At 37.4% G+C, this 22,027-nt stretch overlaps 1 protein-coding gene and 1 long non-coding RNA gene across 2 annotated transcripts; both read right to left on the bottom strand.

The window, feature by feature from the left end:
• Window positions 1–10,045: 10,045 nt before the first annotated feature.
• Window positions 10,046–10,856, bottom strand: LOC142166587 (uncharacterized). Its single transcript, XR_012696996.1, has 3 exons — window positions 10,441–10,856; window positions 10,282–10,328; window positions 10,046–10,100 (listed from the first exon to the last, which is right to left on the bottom strand). It is a non-coding gene; the product is annotated as an uncharacterized LOC142166587 (long non-coding RNA).
• A 3,784-nt stretch (window positions 10,857–14,640) lies between these two features.
• On the bottom strand, window positions 14,641–20,352 carry LOC107830865 (U-box domain-containing protein 35-like). The gene is made up of 9 exons (XM_016658535.2): window positions 20,128–20,352; window positions 19,068–19,189; window positions 18,866–18,987; window positions 18,478–18,668; window positions 17,587–18,020; window positions 17,102–17,203; window positions 16,408–16,836; window positions 15,165–15,914; window positions 14,641–14,995 (listed from the first exon to the last, which is right to left on the bottom strand). Exons 1-9 carry the CDS (start codon window positions 20,327–20,329, stop codon window positions 14,813–14,815), a joined length of 2,535 nt encoding a protein of 844 aa, XP_016514021.2. The 5' UTR covers window positions 20,330–20,352; the 3' UTR covers window positions 14,641–14,812.
• Window positions 20,353–22,027: the final 1,675 nt, after the last annotated feature.

Raw genomic sequence — 22,027 nt, 5'->3', positions numbered from 1 at the left:
TCTGAAATTCCTCTCCCAAGAGGAAAAACTACAAGGAGCAAATTAAACATAAGTGAGGAGGAGTTGCAGAGAGCTTTAGAGGAGAATAAGAAGAAAAGAGTGGAATAGGGGAAAAGAAAAGGTGGTTGAGGCTGTTGAAGTGGATGAGATGGACCTGGTACATCAAGGTGAAATAATGACTATTGAGGTTGAGGTTCAGACCCCCAAGCCCAAGAAAGACAAGACTTCCTTAAAGAAGTCTTCATCTGTATCTAAGCCTGTTGAACCCTCTACCTTGGCTAAACGGACCAGGTCTGTAGTAAAAGCCAAGCAAGTGAAAATTACTGAAGAAGAAGAATGGAGTGGTGAAGAAGAGGATGAGTCTGATAGTGAAAAGGACAAGCTGGCCAAGTTTAGAAAACGAGCTATCTTGAAGGGGATACTTTTGAAGGATTTGGAGGAAGAAGGAATGGTCCTGCTGCTTGAGAAGCTTGAGGTACAGGGGAGGAAGGACATGGTCCTTCAGTTAGATGGAAGACTAGCAAGGAATGAGATGGTTGAATTCATGACCAATTTTGAGGTAAAGGATGGCAGAGTCACCAGCCTGGTGAAAGGGGTTCAAATTTCCTTTGATGCAAAAGAGTTGGGTGAAATCCTTGGTATACCCTCTGAAGGTTATGATGATTATACAAGGCAGAAATGGCCAAGTCTGGACTCTCTTTCTACTGCCCTGGCCATCACTAGAAAATTCTGTGATAATAAAGAAGAAAGTGGGCCCAAGGCTGTTTATAAGAGTGAAGTGAAGCCACCTTACAAGGTGCTATTTGAATTCATCAACAAGTGCATGCTGCCTAGGCAGGAAAGGAGGCATATGGCCAACTACATGGACTTGGTTTTGATGGAATGTCTAGATAGTGGGAGGCAGATCAACTGGCATGGGTTCATCATTAAGCTTTTAGACAGGTTTATCAACGGCTCTAAAGCCCATGCCATTCCCTATGGCTTCATTCTCGCTACTGTTCTTGCTCATTGTAAGGTGCCACTGAAAAAGTGTGAGATGGCCACAAGCAAAGACCATTTTGGAATCAATACTCTTCTTGCTTGTGAATATGAGATCCATGCCATTCTCAATGAAACTGGTTCATCTAAAAAGACACTTGTCAACAGCAAGGTCAGAGCCCTAGTGCAGGAGAGTGGGGCAAAGGATGCTGAGATAGCAACGCTGAAGACTCGTTTGGCTGAGGTTGAATCTGAGAGAGATGCTCTCAGAGCTGAGCTCACAAAGGAAAGGGAGAAGAATGATGGAATTCTTCAAGACATGCTACACCTTCTCCAAGCCAAAACACATGCCCCTAGTTCTTCCAAGCCTTAATTTCCTAGCCCTTGTCTAGACTTTTCAGTGACCCAGATTCGGGATGTTTCTTTTTGTTGCTCATCTTTTAAATGTTTTTATTTCTTTTTGTGGATTGTGGTAGAATCATATTCTCTATCAATGAAGTTTGCTGCTTTTGCTCTTATTGACTGTCTATATTTCCTTGATAATTTGAATTCGTAGTTGATTATTGATTATTAATCCATGAATGCATTTGCAGTTGCCCCAGTGGCCATGAGTAATTTTTACCATATGGGAATCACACATTTTTTATGCAACCTTTTGATGATGCCAAAAGGGGGAAAAGAAATTGTGCTTTATACTCTGAAAAGTGATATTTATAACCTAATGAACCTGGTCCTTGATGATAAGTGATAAAAAGGAAAAATGTTTCTAATAGAGTGTTGGTATTGAGCTAAGTTGAAACAGGCCTAAGCTTATGGAAGCACAGAGTTTGTCATCATCAAAAAGGGAGAATCTGTTGGTCCAAGAAAAAGGATAGTTTTGAAGAATGACAAAGGAACTCAGAAATGAACCAGGTCCATCATTGGTAGACATAGACACAGGCAGACTCAAGGCACGCGAGATGCACATGCAGGGGATAAACGTATTCTGGCATAATGGATTTTCTCTAATCGAAAAGATTGCATAAATAATAAGGAAAAGGACTCCTTACTAAAAGAGAACATCATCAAGATAAGGAAGGATTTAGTAGTTGAGATTAATTAGAACTCTTCCACCAAAGAAGAGTAGCATTAGAACTCTAATTATTTTTTCATCTACTAACTCTATATATGAGCATATGGCAGAATGTTCTCATTTTACAGGTACGCACATAAGCAGAAGTAAAACGTGAATTGAGAGCAAAATGGCAAGGCAATTTTGCAAGCAGTTCGTGTGTGATTCAAGTGTGCAAACATAAAGCTACATGAACCAGATAGAAGAACCAGTTCCAAGTGTCTGTCTTTTATTCTAGTTCAATTGTAATAGGTATTTTCATATTGTACCTTTCATCTTTATCTAAAGGCAATTGTAATAGGTACTCAGAGTTTTCAAGTTAGAGTTAACTTGAATTTGTAGCAGCAGTTAGAGGCTATTTGCCACAACGGGATTAGAGTTAGTCCTAGGTTTACAAAAGTATTTTTATAAATGCAGTTTTTGGCTCAGTGATTTAGTAAAGAGTTTGGAAAAATCCTATTGGGAAGTAGGTCGTGGTTTTTTCACCTTTTGAGCGAGGTGTTTTCTACTTAAAATACTTGTGTTCTTTACTTTCCGCATTTACTATTTCTGTAATAGTAGGTTAAGGAACACTTAGAAAAACCAGGTCCTTCCATAATCAGTTTAAGCGAAAAATTGATCACCACATAATTTACCCCCTCTTGTGTGGTATTGAAGTGTAAAACATCAAAGGTGATATTAAAGAGATTATAGTGAATGATCAAAGTCTCCTACTTCCTATTTTCTCTACTTTGCTAGATTTATTCTACATACTATTGTGTTTTTTTTTCTTTTCATAACTACTGTTGAATGTATTATTTATGGATAATAATTTTCTCTTACTTTGAATCCATACAAGATGTGTGACAAAGGTTTTGGTAGTGCTGAAGCAATTGAAGGCAATGATGATCTTCTATCCAAGATTCTACTCCTCCTCCCAATAAAACTACTCTTCATGTTCAAGCTTGTTTCCACACGGTGGTTGTCTCTCATCTCTAGTCGTGGTTTTTCTTCCCTCTGGAAGCCTGAAGTTTTCCCAAGTGCACTCATTCTACAGTCGTTGTCGTATGATCTTCAAGAACCTTGTTGCTTTCCCCTCAATGATAACGCGAAATCTTCTATTAGAATCTTGGATTTTTTCAAAGACCAGCGTACTGACATGGTTCAAATTTTTAACTCCTGCGGTGGTTTAATTCTTTGTTGTTGTGTTAAACAAACGCTTACAGGGAAATGCGTGAACGAGTACAGAGTTTGTTATCCGACTACAAAGCAATTCAATTCTCTTCCAAGCCCATATATGTATTCACTAGACCTGAGTTTGGCTTTTGATCATTCAAAATCACTTCATTACAAAGTTATAAATGTAGGTTGTTTCGCCCGTATTGAGATATACTCTTCAGAAACCAACTCCTGGAGGCTATCTCAAGCTTAGTTTCTAATACCACTTATCAGCCATTTGCAATATTGTAAGGGAGTTTTCTTCAACGGAGCAATCTTTTGGACAATAAGCAAGTTAAATAGCTTTTGCTATTTTGATCTTGATAAGGAAATGATTTACTCTTCTTGATAGGTTATATGTGTATCCATGTTATATTTTTATGATCTAACAAACTTACTGTAAAGAATCAGATACCTTCTTCAATACCTTAAAAGATCAACATGTCTCCAGCTGGGACACAGTTCAACTCGTTAGAGTCAAAGGAACAACAGAGGAACATGTCGCTACCAGCTCCCGAGGTAACTGTACGAAGTCAACTCTCCAGCTGGAAAAGTTGCTGCCTGCACACGATACAGTACATGAACTGTGCATCAGTCAACTTTTTGAGGAAGACTTTTTACCTACCTCGCTTACATCATTGTAAGTGATGTCACACATGTATTATTAACATCAAGAAAAGTAAAACAAATCACTTGAACACTCCGAGAATTTACTCAAGCTCTCTCACGTGATTAATCATCCAGCAAGCAATTCTCAAGTGCATCAAGAACAAAGAATTACACGATTACGAACCAGTTCCCATATCAAGTTATTGTATGTCCTTAGTTGAGTTGTAACTTTATAATAGTTCTTCAAGTGCAATTCCTACTTATCTTGTTTAGAAGTATTCTGTCGGAAACCCTCTGTAAATCTTAAACCCTTGTGTTTGAATCTAGGCTAGAGTTAGTCGAGTTGTAAAGTCTTTGTAATAGAGTTATTACAAAGTAGCTTGTAATAGAGTATTATAAGTTAGTGAGAGATTAAGAGGTTAATTCCTGGGTTGGATAGGTTGTAATCTAAAAGTTGCTCAGTAGTGAAGTTGAAATCCTACAAGGGTAGGTCATGGTTTTTAATCCCGTTGAGCTGGAATTTTTTCACGTAAAATTCCTATTGTCATTTATTTATCGCAATGTGCGTGTGTTCTGTTGAACCTGATAGAGAAACTGGTTCTCTATAGAATTTGGTGGACCCTTAAATTCTATCACTTATCCCATGCTAATGAGAATGGGAATGTACATAGTAGTGTAGAATCTTCTAGAATCAGTTAATTAATTAGACAATTAGTTTAAGTGGTTGATTAGTGAGCTAAGACTATATGTGTGTGTATATGAGAATACATTGAATAGTTGAAAAAATTGAATTACAATTTCATTTTCTCTCTTCCAATATTCCTCTCTCTACATTTTGTTGTTCAATCTTCTCTGCCGAGTTAGGGTTCATCATTCACTCCAAAATCAACATGGTATCAGAGCGATTGATCGTGATTGCGAGTCCACAACATTGATTCTGGGATACTCTGTTAGTTCTATAACCCAATTGATAGGTGAACTGCAAAATTGAGATTCAACAATGGCGGCAAAGATAGATTTGGACCATAACCAACCGTTGTTCCTTCATCCTTCAGATACAACTGGAGCTCCGATAATTTCAATTCAATTGACTGGTTCTGACAATTACATCACCTGGAGTCGAGTGATGGAAATCTAGCTGCTTGGGAAGAACAAGCTAGGGTTAGTCGATGGAACTCTAAAAAGGGGGATTTTGATGCAACACTAGGTCATCAATGGTATCGATGTAACGCTATTGTATTAGGATGGATCATGAGCTTAGTATCGAAGGAATTGATAACAGGGATTGTATATGCGAAGAATACTAGAGCTATTTGGGAAGATTTGAGGGAACTATTTGATAAGGTAAATACCTCACGAGTATATCAACTGCATAAAGCAGTAGCTACAATTACTCAAGGAGTTGATAGTGTATCATTGTATTTTTCAAAACTTCGAAATCTCTGGGATGAGTTTGACAACATGGTGCCACCTCCATGTGATTGCGCGAAGTCTAAGAATTTCATTGAGTTTTTTATGGGATTGAAACCTATGAACAAGCTAGAAGCCAAATTCTGATGACTAGCCCTACACCAAGCATTAATAAGGCTTATTCAATGCTGGTTGAGAGGGAAAGTCAAAGATCAGTAGCCAATATCATGACAACTGGAGATGCAAGTGACTCTGCAACACTTTTAGCTTGCAAAGGTGATATGCATCAGAACTATCCAAGACCAAAGAGGAACTAGAATGTGCAATGCGATTACTGTAAAATGAAAGGCCACACGAAAGAAGGATGCTACAAGATTATTGGATACCCTGCAGGTTTCAAAGGAAAGAAGAAAATGAATAATGCGTATAATGCTTGTGCTAAAAACAATCCTCCAAATGTAATTGCAGGAAATGCAGGAGGGACTTATCAACCTTAGGGAATCAACAAAGGAGAAATAGCCAGAGCACCACAATTAACTACAGAGCAGTATGATCAGATCATGAAGATGCTGAATCTGAATGCTAATTGAGAACAGCAACAGGAAAACACAGCCAACATGGCAGGTAATATCTATTCATTTCTTGTTGATATAGCAAAAGCAGACTGGATAATAGACACGGGAGCAACTAATCACATGGTTGCTGATATAAGACTGTTGAACAATGTTAAAGCAATTAACACAAAAAATATTAGGAAGGTAAATCTGCCAAATGGGAAAGTAGTACAGGTGACACATATTGGAAACTGCAGAGTCACAAGAACAGGGGAAATAAAGGATGTATTGTTTTTACCTGACTTCCACTATAATCTTATGCCAGTGTCTAAGGTGACAAGGGATCTTAAATGTATGATTACACTCTACCCTGACTTTTGTCTATTCCAAGACCTTTTCAATGGGGTGGTGAAGGGGATTGGTAGAGAGAAGGATGGCCTTTATCTACTGGTAGCACAATCAAATAAAGCAACTGGAACTGAATCAGGAGAAGTCACAAAAGGATTAACAGCACAAGGAGACAAAGAAGAAATGATGGTATGGCACAAGAAGCTAGGGCATGCATCAGGAAAAGCTATGGAGAAATTGCTAGGTTGCAATTTAGAGATGTGCGAATCTGTAATAAATAGATGTGATGTATGTCCATTAGCCAAACATCACAGGTTACATTTCCCTTTAAGTACTAGTAGGACAAATAAGGTGTTTTAATTGCTGCACTTAGATGTTTGGGGACCATAGAGTACACCAACCTATGATGGAAATAAGCATTTCTTAACGACAGTAAATGACTACTCTCGTGTAACATAAATTTTTCTGCTGAAATTTAAATCAGATGTCATCATAGTACTTAAAGATTTTCTCAAGATGATAGCAACACAGTTTAATGGAGTGGTTCAGATAATAAGGTCTGATAATGGAGGGGAATTTGTGAACTTAGAAATGCAAGATCTGCTTAAATCCTTGGGAATCACACATCAATGAACCTGTACCTACACACCCCAACAAAATGGGGTAGCAGAGAGAAAGCACAGACACCTCCTTGAAGTTGCAAGGTCATTCAAATTTCAAGGATATATTCCTATCAGATTTTGGGGACATTATATACTAGCTGCAGCTTATGTGATTAATAGGCTGCCATCGGTAGCTCTTGAAGGTAAATCTCCTTATGAGGTATTTTTTCATAAAAAGCCTTCTATAAGCCATTTGAAGACCTTGGGATGTTTATGCTTTGCTGCTACTTTGCCAAGGGGAGACAAGTTTGGAAGCAGAGCAATTAAAGCTGTGTTTATGGGGTATTCTAGTGTAACCAAAGGTTACATTCTATATGATCTGGAGAAACATCTGTTTTTTTGTGAACAGAGATGTCATTTTTAGAGAGGAGATCTTTCCATTTCAGTTGCAGGATACAGAGATGGATCAAACAATAGATCCCTTCCTTCTAAATGATAATGATTATTTACCATCAGAAGGCTCAATACCAGCATATTCACCTGTATTGAACCCTACTCCATAAAGCATATCTGAAGCTGATCCAGTGATAATGACAGAGGCAGTTCCTGTCACTGGAGAGTTCAACCTTAGGGGGAATTCTTGAGAATGAAGCTTTACAATATATGGATGCATCTTCAGAGTCAGCTGATCATAATGAAGACGTACAAAACATTACTGATATGGGTGATTCAATGATGCCAACTGATAATCTTGAACATGTTTTGCCATCCACAAGCAGCATTGACAGTGCAATTCCTCTTAGAAGATCTCAAAGAGGATCCAAGGAGCCAGTGTGGATGACAGACTATATTACTCAGAAGCCATCTACCAACTCAATTTTATATCCCATTGAGAATGTTGTTAGCTATGACAAGCTGTCCTCATCTCATCACACCTACCTTAAAGCTTTTTCAGCAGTCACAGAACCTCAAAGTTTCCAGCAGGCATCTCAAGACAACAAATGGGTTGAAGCTATGCAGACTAAAATTCAAGCTCTTTAGGAGAACAACACTTGGAAACTAGTTAAGCTGCCACCAGGGAAGAAACCTATAGGTTGCAAATAGGTATACAAAGTGAAGCTGAAAGCAAATGTCCAGATAGAGAGGTTCAAAGCTAGACTAGTAGCTAAAGGGTATAACCAAAGGGAGGGGTTAGACTATAATGGGACATTCTCCCCAGTGGTTAAAATAGCTATTGTGAGGACTGTTCTATCTATTACTGCTGTCAACAATTGGTTCATTCATCAGCTAGATGTCTATAATGTTTTCCTTCAGGAAGACCTCCATGATGAAGTCTATATGGAGCTTTCACAAGGTTTTACAAGCCAGGGGGAGCAGGGTATGGTTTGTAGACTTGTAAAATCCCTTTATGGCCTTAAACAGGCTAGTAGACAATGGAACCTCAGGCTGACAGAGGCACTTCTACATTCTGGCTTTCTTCAGAGCAGCCTAGATCATTCCTTGTTCATCAAACAACAAGGGTCAGACATTGTAGTAATTCTAGTCTATGTGGATGATATGCTAGTGACAGGTAGCAGTTTGCATCTAATTGAAGCCACCAAAAACTCCTTGCACCTTCATCAAGTTTTCTGGTGAAATATAGAAGTTCTTTGATCTCATGGAAGTCAAAGAAGCAGAACACAATGTCAAGAAGTTTAGCTGAAGCTGAATATAGAAGCATGGCAAGTGCAGTATCAGAAGTAGTATGGTTGACAGCATTACTAAAGGAGTTGGGGACAAAAGTAGATTTACCAATTAAGGTGTATAGTGATAGTAGGGTTGCTTTGCAAATTGCAGCCAATCCAGTATTCCATAAGAGGACGAAACACATAGAAATAGACTGTCACTTTATCAGACAAAAGATTCAGGAAGGCTTGATAAAGACAGAACATGTGGGAACTAGAGATCAAGAAGCTGACATTCTGACGAAAGGATTAGGAACACAGCAGCATGGATATCTCGTGGGCAAGCTAGGTGTGCTGAACATTTTTGCACCACCTAGCTTGAGGGGGAGTAATAAGAATGGGAATGTACATAGTAGTGTAGAATCTTCTAGAATCAGTTAATTAGTTGGACAATTAGTTTAAGTGGTTGATTAGTTAGCTAAGACTATATATATGTGTATATGAGAATACATTGAATAGTTGAAAAAATTGAATTACAATTTCATTTTCTCTCTTCCAATATTCCTCTCTCTACATTCTGTTGTTCAATCTTCTCTGCCGAGTTAGGGTTCATCATTCACTCCAAAATCAACATGGTATCAGAGCGATTGATCGTGATTGCGAGTCCACAACATTGATTCTGTCTTGTTGGATCTTCAGTCAGCGATGAGTGGGGTCATTTTGATGTTTTCGAATTGGGAAAGGAGTACTCCTCTTGGATTTTAAAGTATCATATTGATCTAAATTAAGTTGAAAGTATATTACATAAAAGGCTTTATGATACTAGACGTGAGAGAGATTTTATTGAATTTGCTATACATTCTGCTATCATGACAAGAGAAGGGAATCAGGAACCTTATTTAGCCCTCTACATACCATACAAAAACACGGTACGCTAGGTATCATTAGGGCTGTGCATGGATCGGATCGGATTGGATTTAGCATATTTCGGATTGAAATTTCGGATTTCGGATTCCACAAATTGTAATCCGAATCTGATCCGAATTATATCGGATTGGATCGGATTTTTAAATTTCGGATCGGATTGGTGATCGGATTTTTGGATCGGATTGTATGTATTATTAAGGAGTGTGTATAACTGTATATGGATAATGGATGTTACATAATACAATAGCATTTAAAAGAACAAAAATAGCAAACAAATGACTATAAATTACAGTACCTCAAGATTTTACTTTTGGCTTCATTCCAATTAATAAATATGTTACTAATGTCTAATAGTATAGTATTGTAAATGGTTAAAGCTGACAGACTCATTGTACTTGCAACCCATAAAGGTACACAATATTGCACAAATTCATTTCCCAGTTGAAGCATAGTAGAAGCATAGCTAACAGTTACAAGAGCAGAAGCATAGCAGAAGCATAACACAAGTCCCTGCAATAACTGTGGTACTTTGCAAAAGCATAGCAAAAGAATTTCAAGTTCTACTGATCATTCTCATTCAATCCAGATTCTTTTACGAACCAAAAGGGAAGAAACACAAGAGTAGAAGCCTTAAGTTCTGGCACACCTGGCACACTGGAACTGAAATCCTCAACCTGGCACACTTTCAAGTTCTGCAATACTACACTTGTCAAAAATGAGAGAATTAGTAAATGTGTATCATGTCAAGTTGGGAAGCCTGTGCAGCAGCTTGACTGCTTGGTGGTAGAACAAAACAATACAATAGAGAAGGCTAAATGCAGCAGCTTGGTTCAATTTATTAGAAGGCTTAAGAAAACTTTTAACATGCCACGAACTCGTACCTTTTATATGTCGACGATGCAAGGCTCTCTTCCGGTATTAATCAAGTCTGTAGAATAAGATAGTAATAGAATAAATTAGTTTAAAAATAATCTAAAGAAACATAACATAAGTATACATTAAACACAAGTAAAGTAATAGAAGAAATAAGATAGTCTTACCCGCTTCAAGTTGTTCAAGATTATCTAAATCTTCTTCAATTTTAACCGGAGTTGTTGATTCATTCCGAAGCCAATCTTGGACACACACAAGAGCTTGAACCAATCTAGGTGTCAATGAACTCCTAAATGGATCAAGTATGCGTCCACCAGTACTAAAGGCTGATTCTGAGGCAACACTAGAAATAGGAATGGCTAGCACATCACGTGCCATCTCAGCAAGTGCGGGAAATCTGGGTGAATTCAACTTCCACCACCCCAGAATTTTAAAATTTTCAAAGTCTTCCTCAACATCTTCACCCAAATATTTATCTAACTCTGTTTTAGAATCAATTCCTTCACCCTTCTTATGCTTCTTTAAATCTAACATGAATTTTGAAAGCGATGATGAAGAAGTAGATGAAGTTGGAGAAGATGGACATGAACCAGGGGGAGATGGAGAAGATGGACATGAACCGGAAGATGGAGAATATGGAAATGAACCAGAACCACCATTCTTCTTTGCATACACATTGAACAAAGATTCCATGTATGTCTTCACCTCAATTTGTATTTTCACACCTATTGTTTCTCCAAACATGGCAGCAAGAGCAAACAAAAGAGATTGAAACTTGTGGCGTGGATCGAACACACATGAAATAAAAATCATTTTGTTCATATTTTGTGGATCCCCCCAATACTTATCAAACTTTTCTTTCATATTATTTGCCATTTCTTTCAAGGTAGCATCTTCACTTTACATCAACTCTTTCAAAGAAGAACCAACAACACATATCTCAAGAAAGTGCACATTAGACGTAATATAAAGTGTACCTGATACCTTCAAGGTGAGTTCATAAAATATTTCAAGAAACTTCACAATACGTCTTACACTATCCCAATCAGTACTTAAAAGTGGACCTGCAGGCTGTCCATCCTCACAAATACAGTTAGAAATACATGACATCAAACCATAATCAATATCACAATATTTTGTAAAGGCTTCCTCATAAACTGTAGCAACCTTCAACATCAAATATGTGGAGTTCCACCTAGTAGGAACATCCAAGCACAATGATTTTTTAGAAGTTATCCTATCTAGATCACAACATTCTTTAAACTTCTTCCATCTTGCTGGAGATTGTCTAATGTACCTAACAGCTTGTCTTATTCGTTCCACAGACACACTCCCTTCTCTCAACCCATCTTGAACAACTAGATTGATGATGTGAGCCATACATCTAACATGAACATGCTTACCTTCCATCAAGTTAGTGTTCCATCTAGTAAATTGTTTGGATAATTCTTTAACCATCGTTAGAACTTGCATTATCAACTATCACAGTAAATACTTTATCCACCCCCATTCAAGTAAACACTTAGCAACACCACTAGCTAAATCTTGACCTTTGTGACTAGTAACTGGACACAAATTTAATATCTTTTTATGCAAATTCCAATTCTTGTCAATGTAATGTGTTGTAACACACATATAGTTAATTCTTTGAATTGATATCCATGTATCAGTCGTAATACAAATTCTCTGTTTTGATTCTTTAAAAATTGACTTCAAAGCAAGTTTTTCATCATGGTAAATCTCAAAACAATCTCTAGTCATAGTAGTACGAGATGGAATATGAAATAAAGGTTGAAGAGCTCTCACGAAGTCTCTAAATCCATCCTTTTCAACAGAAATGAAGGGTTGTTCATCTATAATTATCATACGAGCTAAAGCCCTCCTACATGCCTCTTGATCAAATTTCCAAGGGATAAGTGAGACATCACCTGTTTGACCTTTCGGTTGAAAAGCTAATTTTGTCTGGCTTGTCTCCGGCTTGTGGGGATTGTTCGGACACTTGAGAAGATGTGATAGCAAATTGCTTGTACCACTGTTTTTGGTGTTAGCTACATATTCTTCTGGACAGTACTTGCATTTCGCTTTTTTAACACCGTCGTCATCAGTGAACTTACTGAAGTGTCGCCAAGCCACTGATCTTTCTTTCATGATTTTTCTTTTCTTCGAACCAGAATCAGATTTGACGTTGCTTGTGGAATCATTTGAAGCACCACTTTCACCACATTTTACAAGGGCTTGAACTTTATTCACCATCTCTACCTCATCTTCCATCTACGAAACAAAACAAAAATTAAAATTAAAATCGGATTCAAAATAGTAGTATAGTATGGTATGGTCTATTTCTGTTTAAGAAAATCAAGAGTGAAACCCCCAATTTATTTCATCAATTTTATCCAAGAAATAAAAGAGAACAAAGAGACCTAACCCTAGTGTCTTTCTTAAAAATTTCATCAATTCTTAGTGTCTTACCAGTTACCAGTGTGGTCGCCGGAACACAGAGAAGAGATAGAGGAAGCGACGAGCAGGAGGGAGCAGCTTGAGGTGTCGCGTGAAGACTGAAGTGAGCAGCACCAGCACAGCAGTCTCTGGGTGTGACTTGTGAGGCGTGAAGAGTGAAGACTGAAGCCGGGAAGTGAGCAATGAGGAGTGAGGACTGAGTCTGAGGCGTGAGAACTGAGATAAGGCAGCAACATCAAAAAGTTGCTTCTGAGAATTAGACGGAGGCAGAATGAAATAAGACCTAATGCACCTAACCCTAAAAATAAAACTAGTATTTATTTTTCCCTTAATAAATTCGGATTTCGGATCGGATCGGGTTCAAACTATACAAATCCGAATCCAATCCGAAAATCCAAAATTTTAATAAATCAAATCCGAATCCGATCCAAATATCCGAAATCCGAATTTGAGCGAAGCGGATCGGATTTCGGATATTCGATCCAAATGCACAACCCTAGGTGTCATTACCTTCGGTTCATCATTTGATTGAGAATCCATTCTGGATAGGAAGCAAAGTCCGAGTAGCACAAACAAGTAGTTATGTATACAACCAACGTGTCTGATAAGGTTTTGTCCTAGGCTGTTAGCGATTATTGTTATGTCCACACTATTTTACGTTTTTCATAGTACCGGGACTTATTCTCTAGTTTTTGTTATTGTTTTTCATCTATTTTGTGGTTTTTATGATGTTGTTATTATTCCTATGGTTCTATTGGTGGTAAGGTCTGCCTACACACTACCCTCCACGATAGGGGTAAGGTTTGCATACACAGTACCCTCTCCAAACCCCACTTGTGGGAAATCATTGGGTGGTGGTTGTTGTTGTTATATTGATAGGGAAATTCTCCACTCTTATCCAATGCCAAAAATGGATCAATATTACTACTGTGGATGTGTCCATGGGAATTTACATTTGGTTGGCTATTCAGTCGGGGCTAATATTGACGTCTACGAATTGGGAAGTAACTATTCCTCTTGGAGCCTAAAATATCGCATTGATTTACGTGAACAACCTTCACGAGAAATGGTTTATAGTACTAGATGTCCAGGAGATTCTTCTTTTCTTGAATTTACATTTAGTGTGATTTCTCTTATGGCTAGAAAAGGGAATCAGGAACCATATTTGTTCCTCTACATGCCCCGCAAAGTTAAATTATTCCGGATAAAAGATAGGACTTACAGCAAGTTGTCATTGCCTTCAGTTCATCATTTGATTGAGAATCCATTCTGGATAGGAAGCAGACTGAGTAGGATAGACCAGTAATTCTGTAGGATCATATTGGTATTTTCAATTTGACTTTGGTGTGTCTAAAAGGAAAAATTACCTTATTCTCGAACAATGTACCTAGTTGTATACGTCAAACCTCCTTTAGTATATATTTCTGCTTGTTAATATCCCGTCCCATTTAACATTAGCACTTTGAACTAGTGAGTGTATTATACCTATCTCATAGCTCAAGTTGCTACTTAACCTAAATGTTGTCTGGCTTCATCTTAAAACAAGCAATAATATTCTCAGTTTTATGTATCATGCTCTAAGAATGAAAACAATGAACGAAATCTTCTCCAGTATTATACTAATGAATTATAAGGCTCCATCTCTTAAAAGGTTTTAACCTATTGATTGATTACGTCTTCAAGACGTACTTGCCAAATAATGACAAAGCTGGATCTATCCATGGACACCTGGCTATGTATTTGACTTTTACCTGTTTTCGTTATTTCCATTCTCCTACTGGTAAACAGGATCTGTTGAAGTACGATCTACATAATAAATAAACTAGGAAAAACATGAAAGTGAGAATCCAACATTAATGTACTTTATGTTAACATCTCAAGCGTTTATTTGGAAAAATTCTTTACATTGTAGCTCATCAGTGAGCTGAATTTGCCTTTGATTCGTTATATTCCAATCAGTTGTTTCATTTCCAAAGCATGTATCTAGGAGACTAATCTGTCGTCTAACACTAAAAGTTGCATGTACAAGTGGTAGAGATTCCTTTCTTAAAGAAGCTCAAGAATATAGCTGAAAGTCGTGTGTCAATGTTTCCCCGACTTCCATTCTTTGATAGCAGAGAGAAGTGTGTAATTTGGCAGCAGGTGTTTATGTGGTAATGGTGAATTAGTCACCGGTGAGTGATCGTTGTCCTTTAGCCATGACTCTATTGCCTTCCGGTCATAAGTGTATCCATCAGCCGCAACACAAGGGTCTTGCATCACTTCCTGTAGCAGAGTTTCCCTTTAGTAAATGAAGCAAAGAGCAGGTATTAACTTTGTAATATGCATTATAGATATAGCCTAATGTAAATTAGACCTGCTTTATATTTTTCTTGGTTGCATATTTACTTGGTAAAAAATCAGACCGAAATATTACTAATAAATATAAGGGTACCTTGAGTAGGGGGCATTTGAAGTGGCTAGGAGATGGAGATTGGATATATATCAAATCTCGAGCTCTATCTGCGACTTCTTTCAATCTCTCTAAAGCAGGGAGAACTTCATCTTTCAAGTCAGGTCTGTCTCTACGTCGAAGCTCAGTGCATTTTATAGCAAGCACAGCCAATTCCTTTGTCTCTTCAATAGGCCATTCACCGGCTTCTTGATCCAGCAACTCCACTAAGTTATCGTCTTCGATTGCCATTTCTACCATATGGGCTAAAGCTATGGCACGTTTCGCAGTAAGCAACTGCAGAATGACCATTCCAAATGCGTAAACATCAGATTTTGTAGAGACTAATCCTGTCCTTTGATACTCAGGATCTATATAGCAAAGTGTGCCAACTGGACTCGTGTCTTTGTATGCCGTCATTGCTGAGGAAGAGTCTAACTGAACCATTGTTGAAAGTCCAACATCTCCAATTTTGCTCACCAAGTTATGATCAAGGAGTATGTTAGCTGGCTTTAAATCACGGTGTATGATCGGTTTTGGCTTTGTGTTATGTAGGAAAACTAGAGCAGAAGCAACTTCCCAAGCTATCCGAACCCTGTCAAACCATGTAAGTGGAGGTGTGTTGTTTTTCCTTATCAACCTATCCTCCAAACTTCCATTCTCCATGTACTCGTATACTAGGCAACCGCGTTCAGGGCATGCGCCAAGTAGAATTAACAAGTGAGGATGATGAATTGTGCTCAATATTTCAAGCTGGAAAATAATCAAAAAAATATAGTTAGTCTTATTCAAAGCCTGATTTGAGTTGTGGCAGCCGGCAAGGGCGGAGCCAAGATTTGAAGTTTACGGGTTCATGATTTTAGACCTTTTAGGTTACTATGTTCTAAAGTAATTTGTATATATTAAATGGATTTTTTAAGACAAATACAAAGTTTGGACCAAAGTTATTGGGTTCAACCAAACCCGTACTCTGGTTCAGGGTGAGAAAAAAAAAGGGTGGTCCGATGCACTAAGCTCCTGCTATGCACAGGATCCGGGGAAGGATCAAACCACAAGGGTCTATTGTATGCAGCCTCACCCTGCATTTCTACAAGAGGTTGTTTCCACGGCTCGAACTCGTGACCTCCTGGTCACATGACAACAACTTTACCAGCAACTTTGGTTCACGGTGAAACTAGTACACTTTATTTAGAATTCCTTTATGCATTCTTGTTTACTTATCTCTCATTTTAGATATTTCTCATACCTCTTGTTGAAATTGCTTAGTTCTATGAGCCTCAGCGGAATGAAGAACTTTCACTGCTGCAGATGTATGATGCAAATAGCACTTGTAAACCATTCCATATGATCCCATTCCTATCTTAAGATCCTCAGAGAAAGATGAGCTAGCCGTCACAATCTCTTCCCATGTGAATTCCTGGTAGTGATGGAGAGGTAGCACTAATGATTTCTCAAGCTTTTCTTTCGTTCTAGCCTCCCGGTTTGCAATGCTCTCTGCTGCTCTTCTTTTCTCAACTTCTCTTTCAGCACATTCCATTGCATAGTCTGCTTCTTTCTTTGCTGCTTCACATTTTAGCTTCTCTTGTTCTGCTAATTCTTTGGCTTCCTCCTCCTTAAGGTTTATCTCCATCAGTTTATTCGCTTCATCCACTCGAAGCTTCTGAAATTCATTCAGCTGACAAAAAACAGAACCAATAAGAACATGAACTCATATAATTTGCCACACGAGATCATAAAAATGATTTCGTGCTTCTAACAAAGAGTCCTAGAACTTGGAAGTACTATTTGCCACAAATTGATGATAACCACAACAACAAACCCGCTGTAATACCACAAGTGAGGTCTGGGAAGGGTAGTGTGTATTCGGACCTTATCCCTACCTTGAAGTAGAGAGACTGTTTCCGATATTTGCTATAAATTCAGTTTGAAATTAAAAGTACCTTCCGAGAAGCATCTATTGCCTCAGTTTGAGCTATTGCATACATTCCTTGAATATGTCTGAGCTCAATTCTCAGCTTTTCTAGGTCATAATTGATGTTAACCTGCATATATGAAAGAACTTTAGTGTAAGAAATCATAAAAGAACTAGGTCATTTTTACGCCACCGCGTAATATGACTATGCATAAAACTGCTAAACCAAGACATCCTAAGATATACTAGTCCTTAAGCAAGTTGCTGGAGGCAATAGGAAGCTCCTCATATAAGCAAAGTGAATGTATATTACTGCATGTTAAATATGTAAGAGAGCATAAGTGGGCAGCCCGGTGCACAAGACACCCTGCGTTCGCGCAGTGTCCGGGGAAGGGCTGAACCCAAAGGGGTGTGATGTAGACAGCCTACCCTATAGGTCACACGAAGTCAACTTTACCGTTGCTCCAAGGCTCCCCTTCAAAGAAAGCATAATTGAAAGAAGAATATGATCACCTGACTTCCAGATGAAGAATCTGTTGGAGCATCTGAGTTGGAAGACTGACTTGTTGACCATTGTTGGTTGTCTACTTTTGCTTTCTTGAAACTTGAATTAAGACTATTGGGATCAGTAATTCCTGAGCTACTGAAATAGCAACTTTTGTCATCCTCGGCTTCTCCAGTAGCAATAGTCATAGCTCTAGGATGGATGACTTCACTCAGATTTGCTCTTTTAGTATTGTTTTTAATTGAGAGGGCTTGAAACGCTTCTCCAATTTCGATAGATGAACTTCTAGATTGGATGGTTTCACCAATATTTGTTCTCTTATGGAGAAGTGTTTGCAGGGCGTGGTGTGTTGGGGATTTAGCTTGATAGCGTTGCAATTTACGAGAAGGAGAATACAAATGAGAGTATGAAGCAGGTGAAGTTGAGCTGTGATCCGTCCTCTCTGAGAATTAAAGGACAAGCTATTAATCTTATGACAATGATTTGAATAGGTACAACTTTCTTTTAGGATTCTTGTTTATGACATATACAGTTAGACATCACTATAACAGTCATTCTCTATAACAACATTTCACTATAACGGCCAAGTTTTCTTTGGAACCGACTTTTCATGCTATGTTACATTATGTGTTCTGTATAAATAGTTTTTCGCTATAGCAGCCAAAAAGTTTCCAATCAGACGATGCCATTATAGAGAGGTTTGATTGCTTCTATTTTCCGCTTCCGTGATGGACCTATCAAATCATTGAAATTTTCAATTATCTCCAGCTTCAAGCTGGTATTAATCATCTTCTATTGGTTCTCACTTCATCACTTGTTCACATTGTTTTAATATAGTTTGTTGTAGCCTTCATTAATTCACAGGAAAGCGAATACATGTATGTATAAGAAATTTATACCTGCTTGAGAGCTAAAACTATGGCCTGTAGAATTGTTGGAAGAACCACTTGTATCACTACTATCATCTGTAACAGCTCCATTGTTTTCATAACTCGAGGGACGCACTGACGACAGTTTTCCCTTCGACACAGCATAAACTGTGCAAAAGGTTGGAGCAGTTTCTGAGATACTTGCAGATAAGTTTCTTCCCCTGTGAATCAATTAGAAGTTATTACTTCGTCATGAATTATACCATGCTAATTGCAACAAGGAAATGTCGCGATATCTGAATGGATATACGACTAAAAATCTCGAGTTAAGACATAGCACTCTTCCAACTTCTGAATTTTGCATTTTATTGCTAGCTACTTATTCTTTTGAAATTTGAAGAGCAAATAGATTTAGTACCTTGAAAATAGGCCAGGAGTTGAGGTTCCAATGACAAGCTTGTTGATAGAACATTTAGATACTACCCCTGCTATTGCATTTACAACATCATTTGATTCAATTTGAACAACTCCTACTTGCACCTGCATTTAGTTAGACAATCAGCAATTTTTAACCATACTGTAGTTACTTAAGGTTTTTAAGCATAGGATATAAGTTGAACCTTTCTCCTAATAAACATCGTCTTGTACGGAAGAAGCTTTTCGCTTGCTTGTAACTCGACTTCCTTCCTGAAGGCATCTGCTACATCCTCTCTTACTTGTGCAATAGGAATCAAGTTTCCCACTAGAAAAAAAGAAAATATGACAACTTGCATGTTTAGACTCTAATTACAATGCACCTAACAAAGTGTACTATGTTCTAATGTTTCTATGAGGTCAACTGTGTTATATAAAATTCCTCACCGTATAGGAGACAGAGCTAGGGTGGTGAAAGGTGGTTCATTTGAACCCATTCGATGGAAAATTACACTATATATACAAGGTTAATAATACTTTTTTATGTAGATATAATAGAGGTTGAACCCCCTTGGCTTCTCGAGTGTTCAATTCTATATATTTTGAATCCCCTTGGTGAAATCCTAGCTCCGCCACTATATAGGACAACCAAAAGGGTCTGTAGAGGTTTCTTTTTTAGACACTCCATCCATTATTTCAAGGTTTTAGTAGGATGCTCAAATTCTTTCACATGGTATCAGAGCCAAATTTGCACAATATCATCCTTGTACTCATAAGACCATATTAGAGTTCGCATGTCTAAATTAGCTTATGCTTATGGAAGGGTGTTGAATTACAGTCAAACATCTCTATAACAGCCTCGTTTGTTCCGATACGTTTTGGCTGCTATAATGAAGTGTTGTTATAAAGGACATATATTATAGTATTACACAAAAATCGGTTCCGAGAAAAACTTGGCTTTTATAGCGAATGGATATTATATAGAGATACTGTTATAGATAGATTTGACTATATAAGGTTTTATCTTAGGTATAGAAGGATATCAGAAGGGAGATTGGCCAAAACGCCCATTGCTTTAAGGTTTTAGATTGAATGCTCAGATTCTTTCACAACAATAATCCAAAGAGGCAGCGGAACTACTTTCAACCTAAGATGTTCTATCATATATTCGTTAGTTAATTCCACGACTTGAGCCATCGTAGGCTAGTTTCAAAGAATTCGATTTCTTAATTGAAGAACAGACCAAAAAAAGACCGAAAAACTTACTAGGAGTTGGAACTGCAGTGATCTCAGGGCGGACATGTAGCAACATGAAGCGCGTCTCTCCCTCTGGAACAAATTTGTCCAATGCCCATTTCACCACATATTTGCTATTCTTGTTCCCACTTATTGCTATTGCAACAACTGAAGATGGTGGAGATTGCATTGTTCCTTGCCCTTCCATTTTCGATATATCGTTCTCCTCCATACTCTGCCAGTCCTCTTCAGTAATGAAAGTTCTGTAACAACCACAAAAAAGCAAGATTAACTCGTGCATTTAGCAAACACGAACCAAAGACTGGTTCTGTAGGTTCAACTGAACTCATTATATTCAGATCGATGCAAAGCATTTAAAATGAATGCATATAAGAAGAAACACTCATTCTGAACCTACTGACTTCAGATCCTGAATTCGCCTCTATATGCATATATTTCACGTTCTTGAAAATGCCAAAGAAAACACAAAAAGGAAAGAAAAGAAGACTAACTCTTTCCAACTTAATGCTCTCTTAATACGTGATGGACTTCTTATGTAGTTAAAAGCAGGCATTATGAAATTAAGTTCCTTGTATCATACTAAATAAAGAAGGAAACAAGGTTAAATAGGTGTATCACACAACCTTTGACATGATCATAACATTGACTATCCTATTGTTTGTTGGTGAATGGAATTAAGTTTTAATTAAGGATTAATAAACATGCATTAGCACTAAGAAAATTTGAGAATATTAAAATATAAAAGTAGGAAATCTTGGTATATTCTTGTGATCATTGCATACGCAGATAAATTGTTTGGTCAACTCTCACTAATTCTATTTTTGACTTTATAATCTTCAATTGTTTGTTTAATGAAGTCTATAATCAAGAAACTGATTGGTCCAGTGCTTATCTTCAATGCATCTTAATTATAAATTAGTCATTTCATTGTGATGGATTAACTTGTACTATAAAAATGTATTATTTAATCGTTGGACTTTGCAGAACAAAAATAGTTGCAGACACGTCCTATATATGATACATCTGTACTAAAGGAATGTTATTTTATATTTATCACATTGTTGGATAGAGGAAGAAAGGTTTGAGGCGAATAGATCTAGCCATGGTTACGCCGGAGAAGATTTGAGGGCTGGATTTTTGTTTGTCTCTATTTTTTGTTTTAATACAATGTATACAGTATTTTGGTTGGCTGGAAAAAGCCATCTCCGGCGAATTTTCTTCTCTTTTTTGCTATTTTAGTCACATACAATGATATAAATACATTGTATTTTGTACAAATACACTCAAATATATTGTATTTTGTATAAACAGATTATTTTTTTGTGTGTATTTATGTATTCCGAAGAAATGTATTTTTTTAATACAACCGAATATCACTGCGTTTTGTGATTTTTTGTTGTTTGAATACAATCGAATTGAATACAATATATAATAGTGAATAATGAATATTTGTGAATTGAATACAATGTATACAGTCGAATTGAATAGATCGGTATATAACCTATTTCTTGATTAACTCACTGTATTTATAAATACATATAGTCGCGCGAATACATGGAATACATAACAGTAGCAGCGAAATTTATGTAGAATTGATTTTGTTGAGTTAAATTAGGAGTGATACACGCTAATTGATTTCTTTCCGTTCTTAAACAGCTGGACTCACCTATTTTATAGGCGAATTCCCTTATTCTATTCATGAATACAGTAGCGCGAATACAGTCGCAAACTAGACTCCCTTATTACTGTATTCATGAATACAATAGCGCATACAGCAAATACAATCGTGTAGCAACGAAATTTATGTAGAATTGGTTTTGTTGAGTTAAATTAGGAGTGATACACGCTAATTGATTCTCTTTCCGTTATTAAACAGCTGGAATCCCCTATTTTTTTAGACGAAATCCGC

This window comes from Nicotiana tabacum, chromosome 11, assembly GCF_000715075.1.
Source record: "Nicotiana tabacum cultivar K326 chromosome 11, ASM71507v2, whole genome shotgun sequence".
Taxonomy (NCBI): domain Eukaryota; kingdom Viridiplantae; phylum Streptophyta; class Magnoliopsida; order Solanales; family Solanaceae; genus Nicotiana; species Nicotiana tabacum.
The sequence above is the reverse complement of the archived record's forward strand: the minus strand, read 5'-3'. Positions and strand labels throughout refer to the sequence as shown.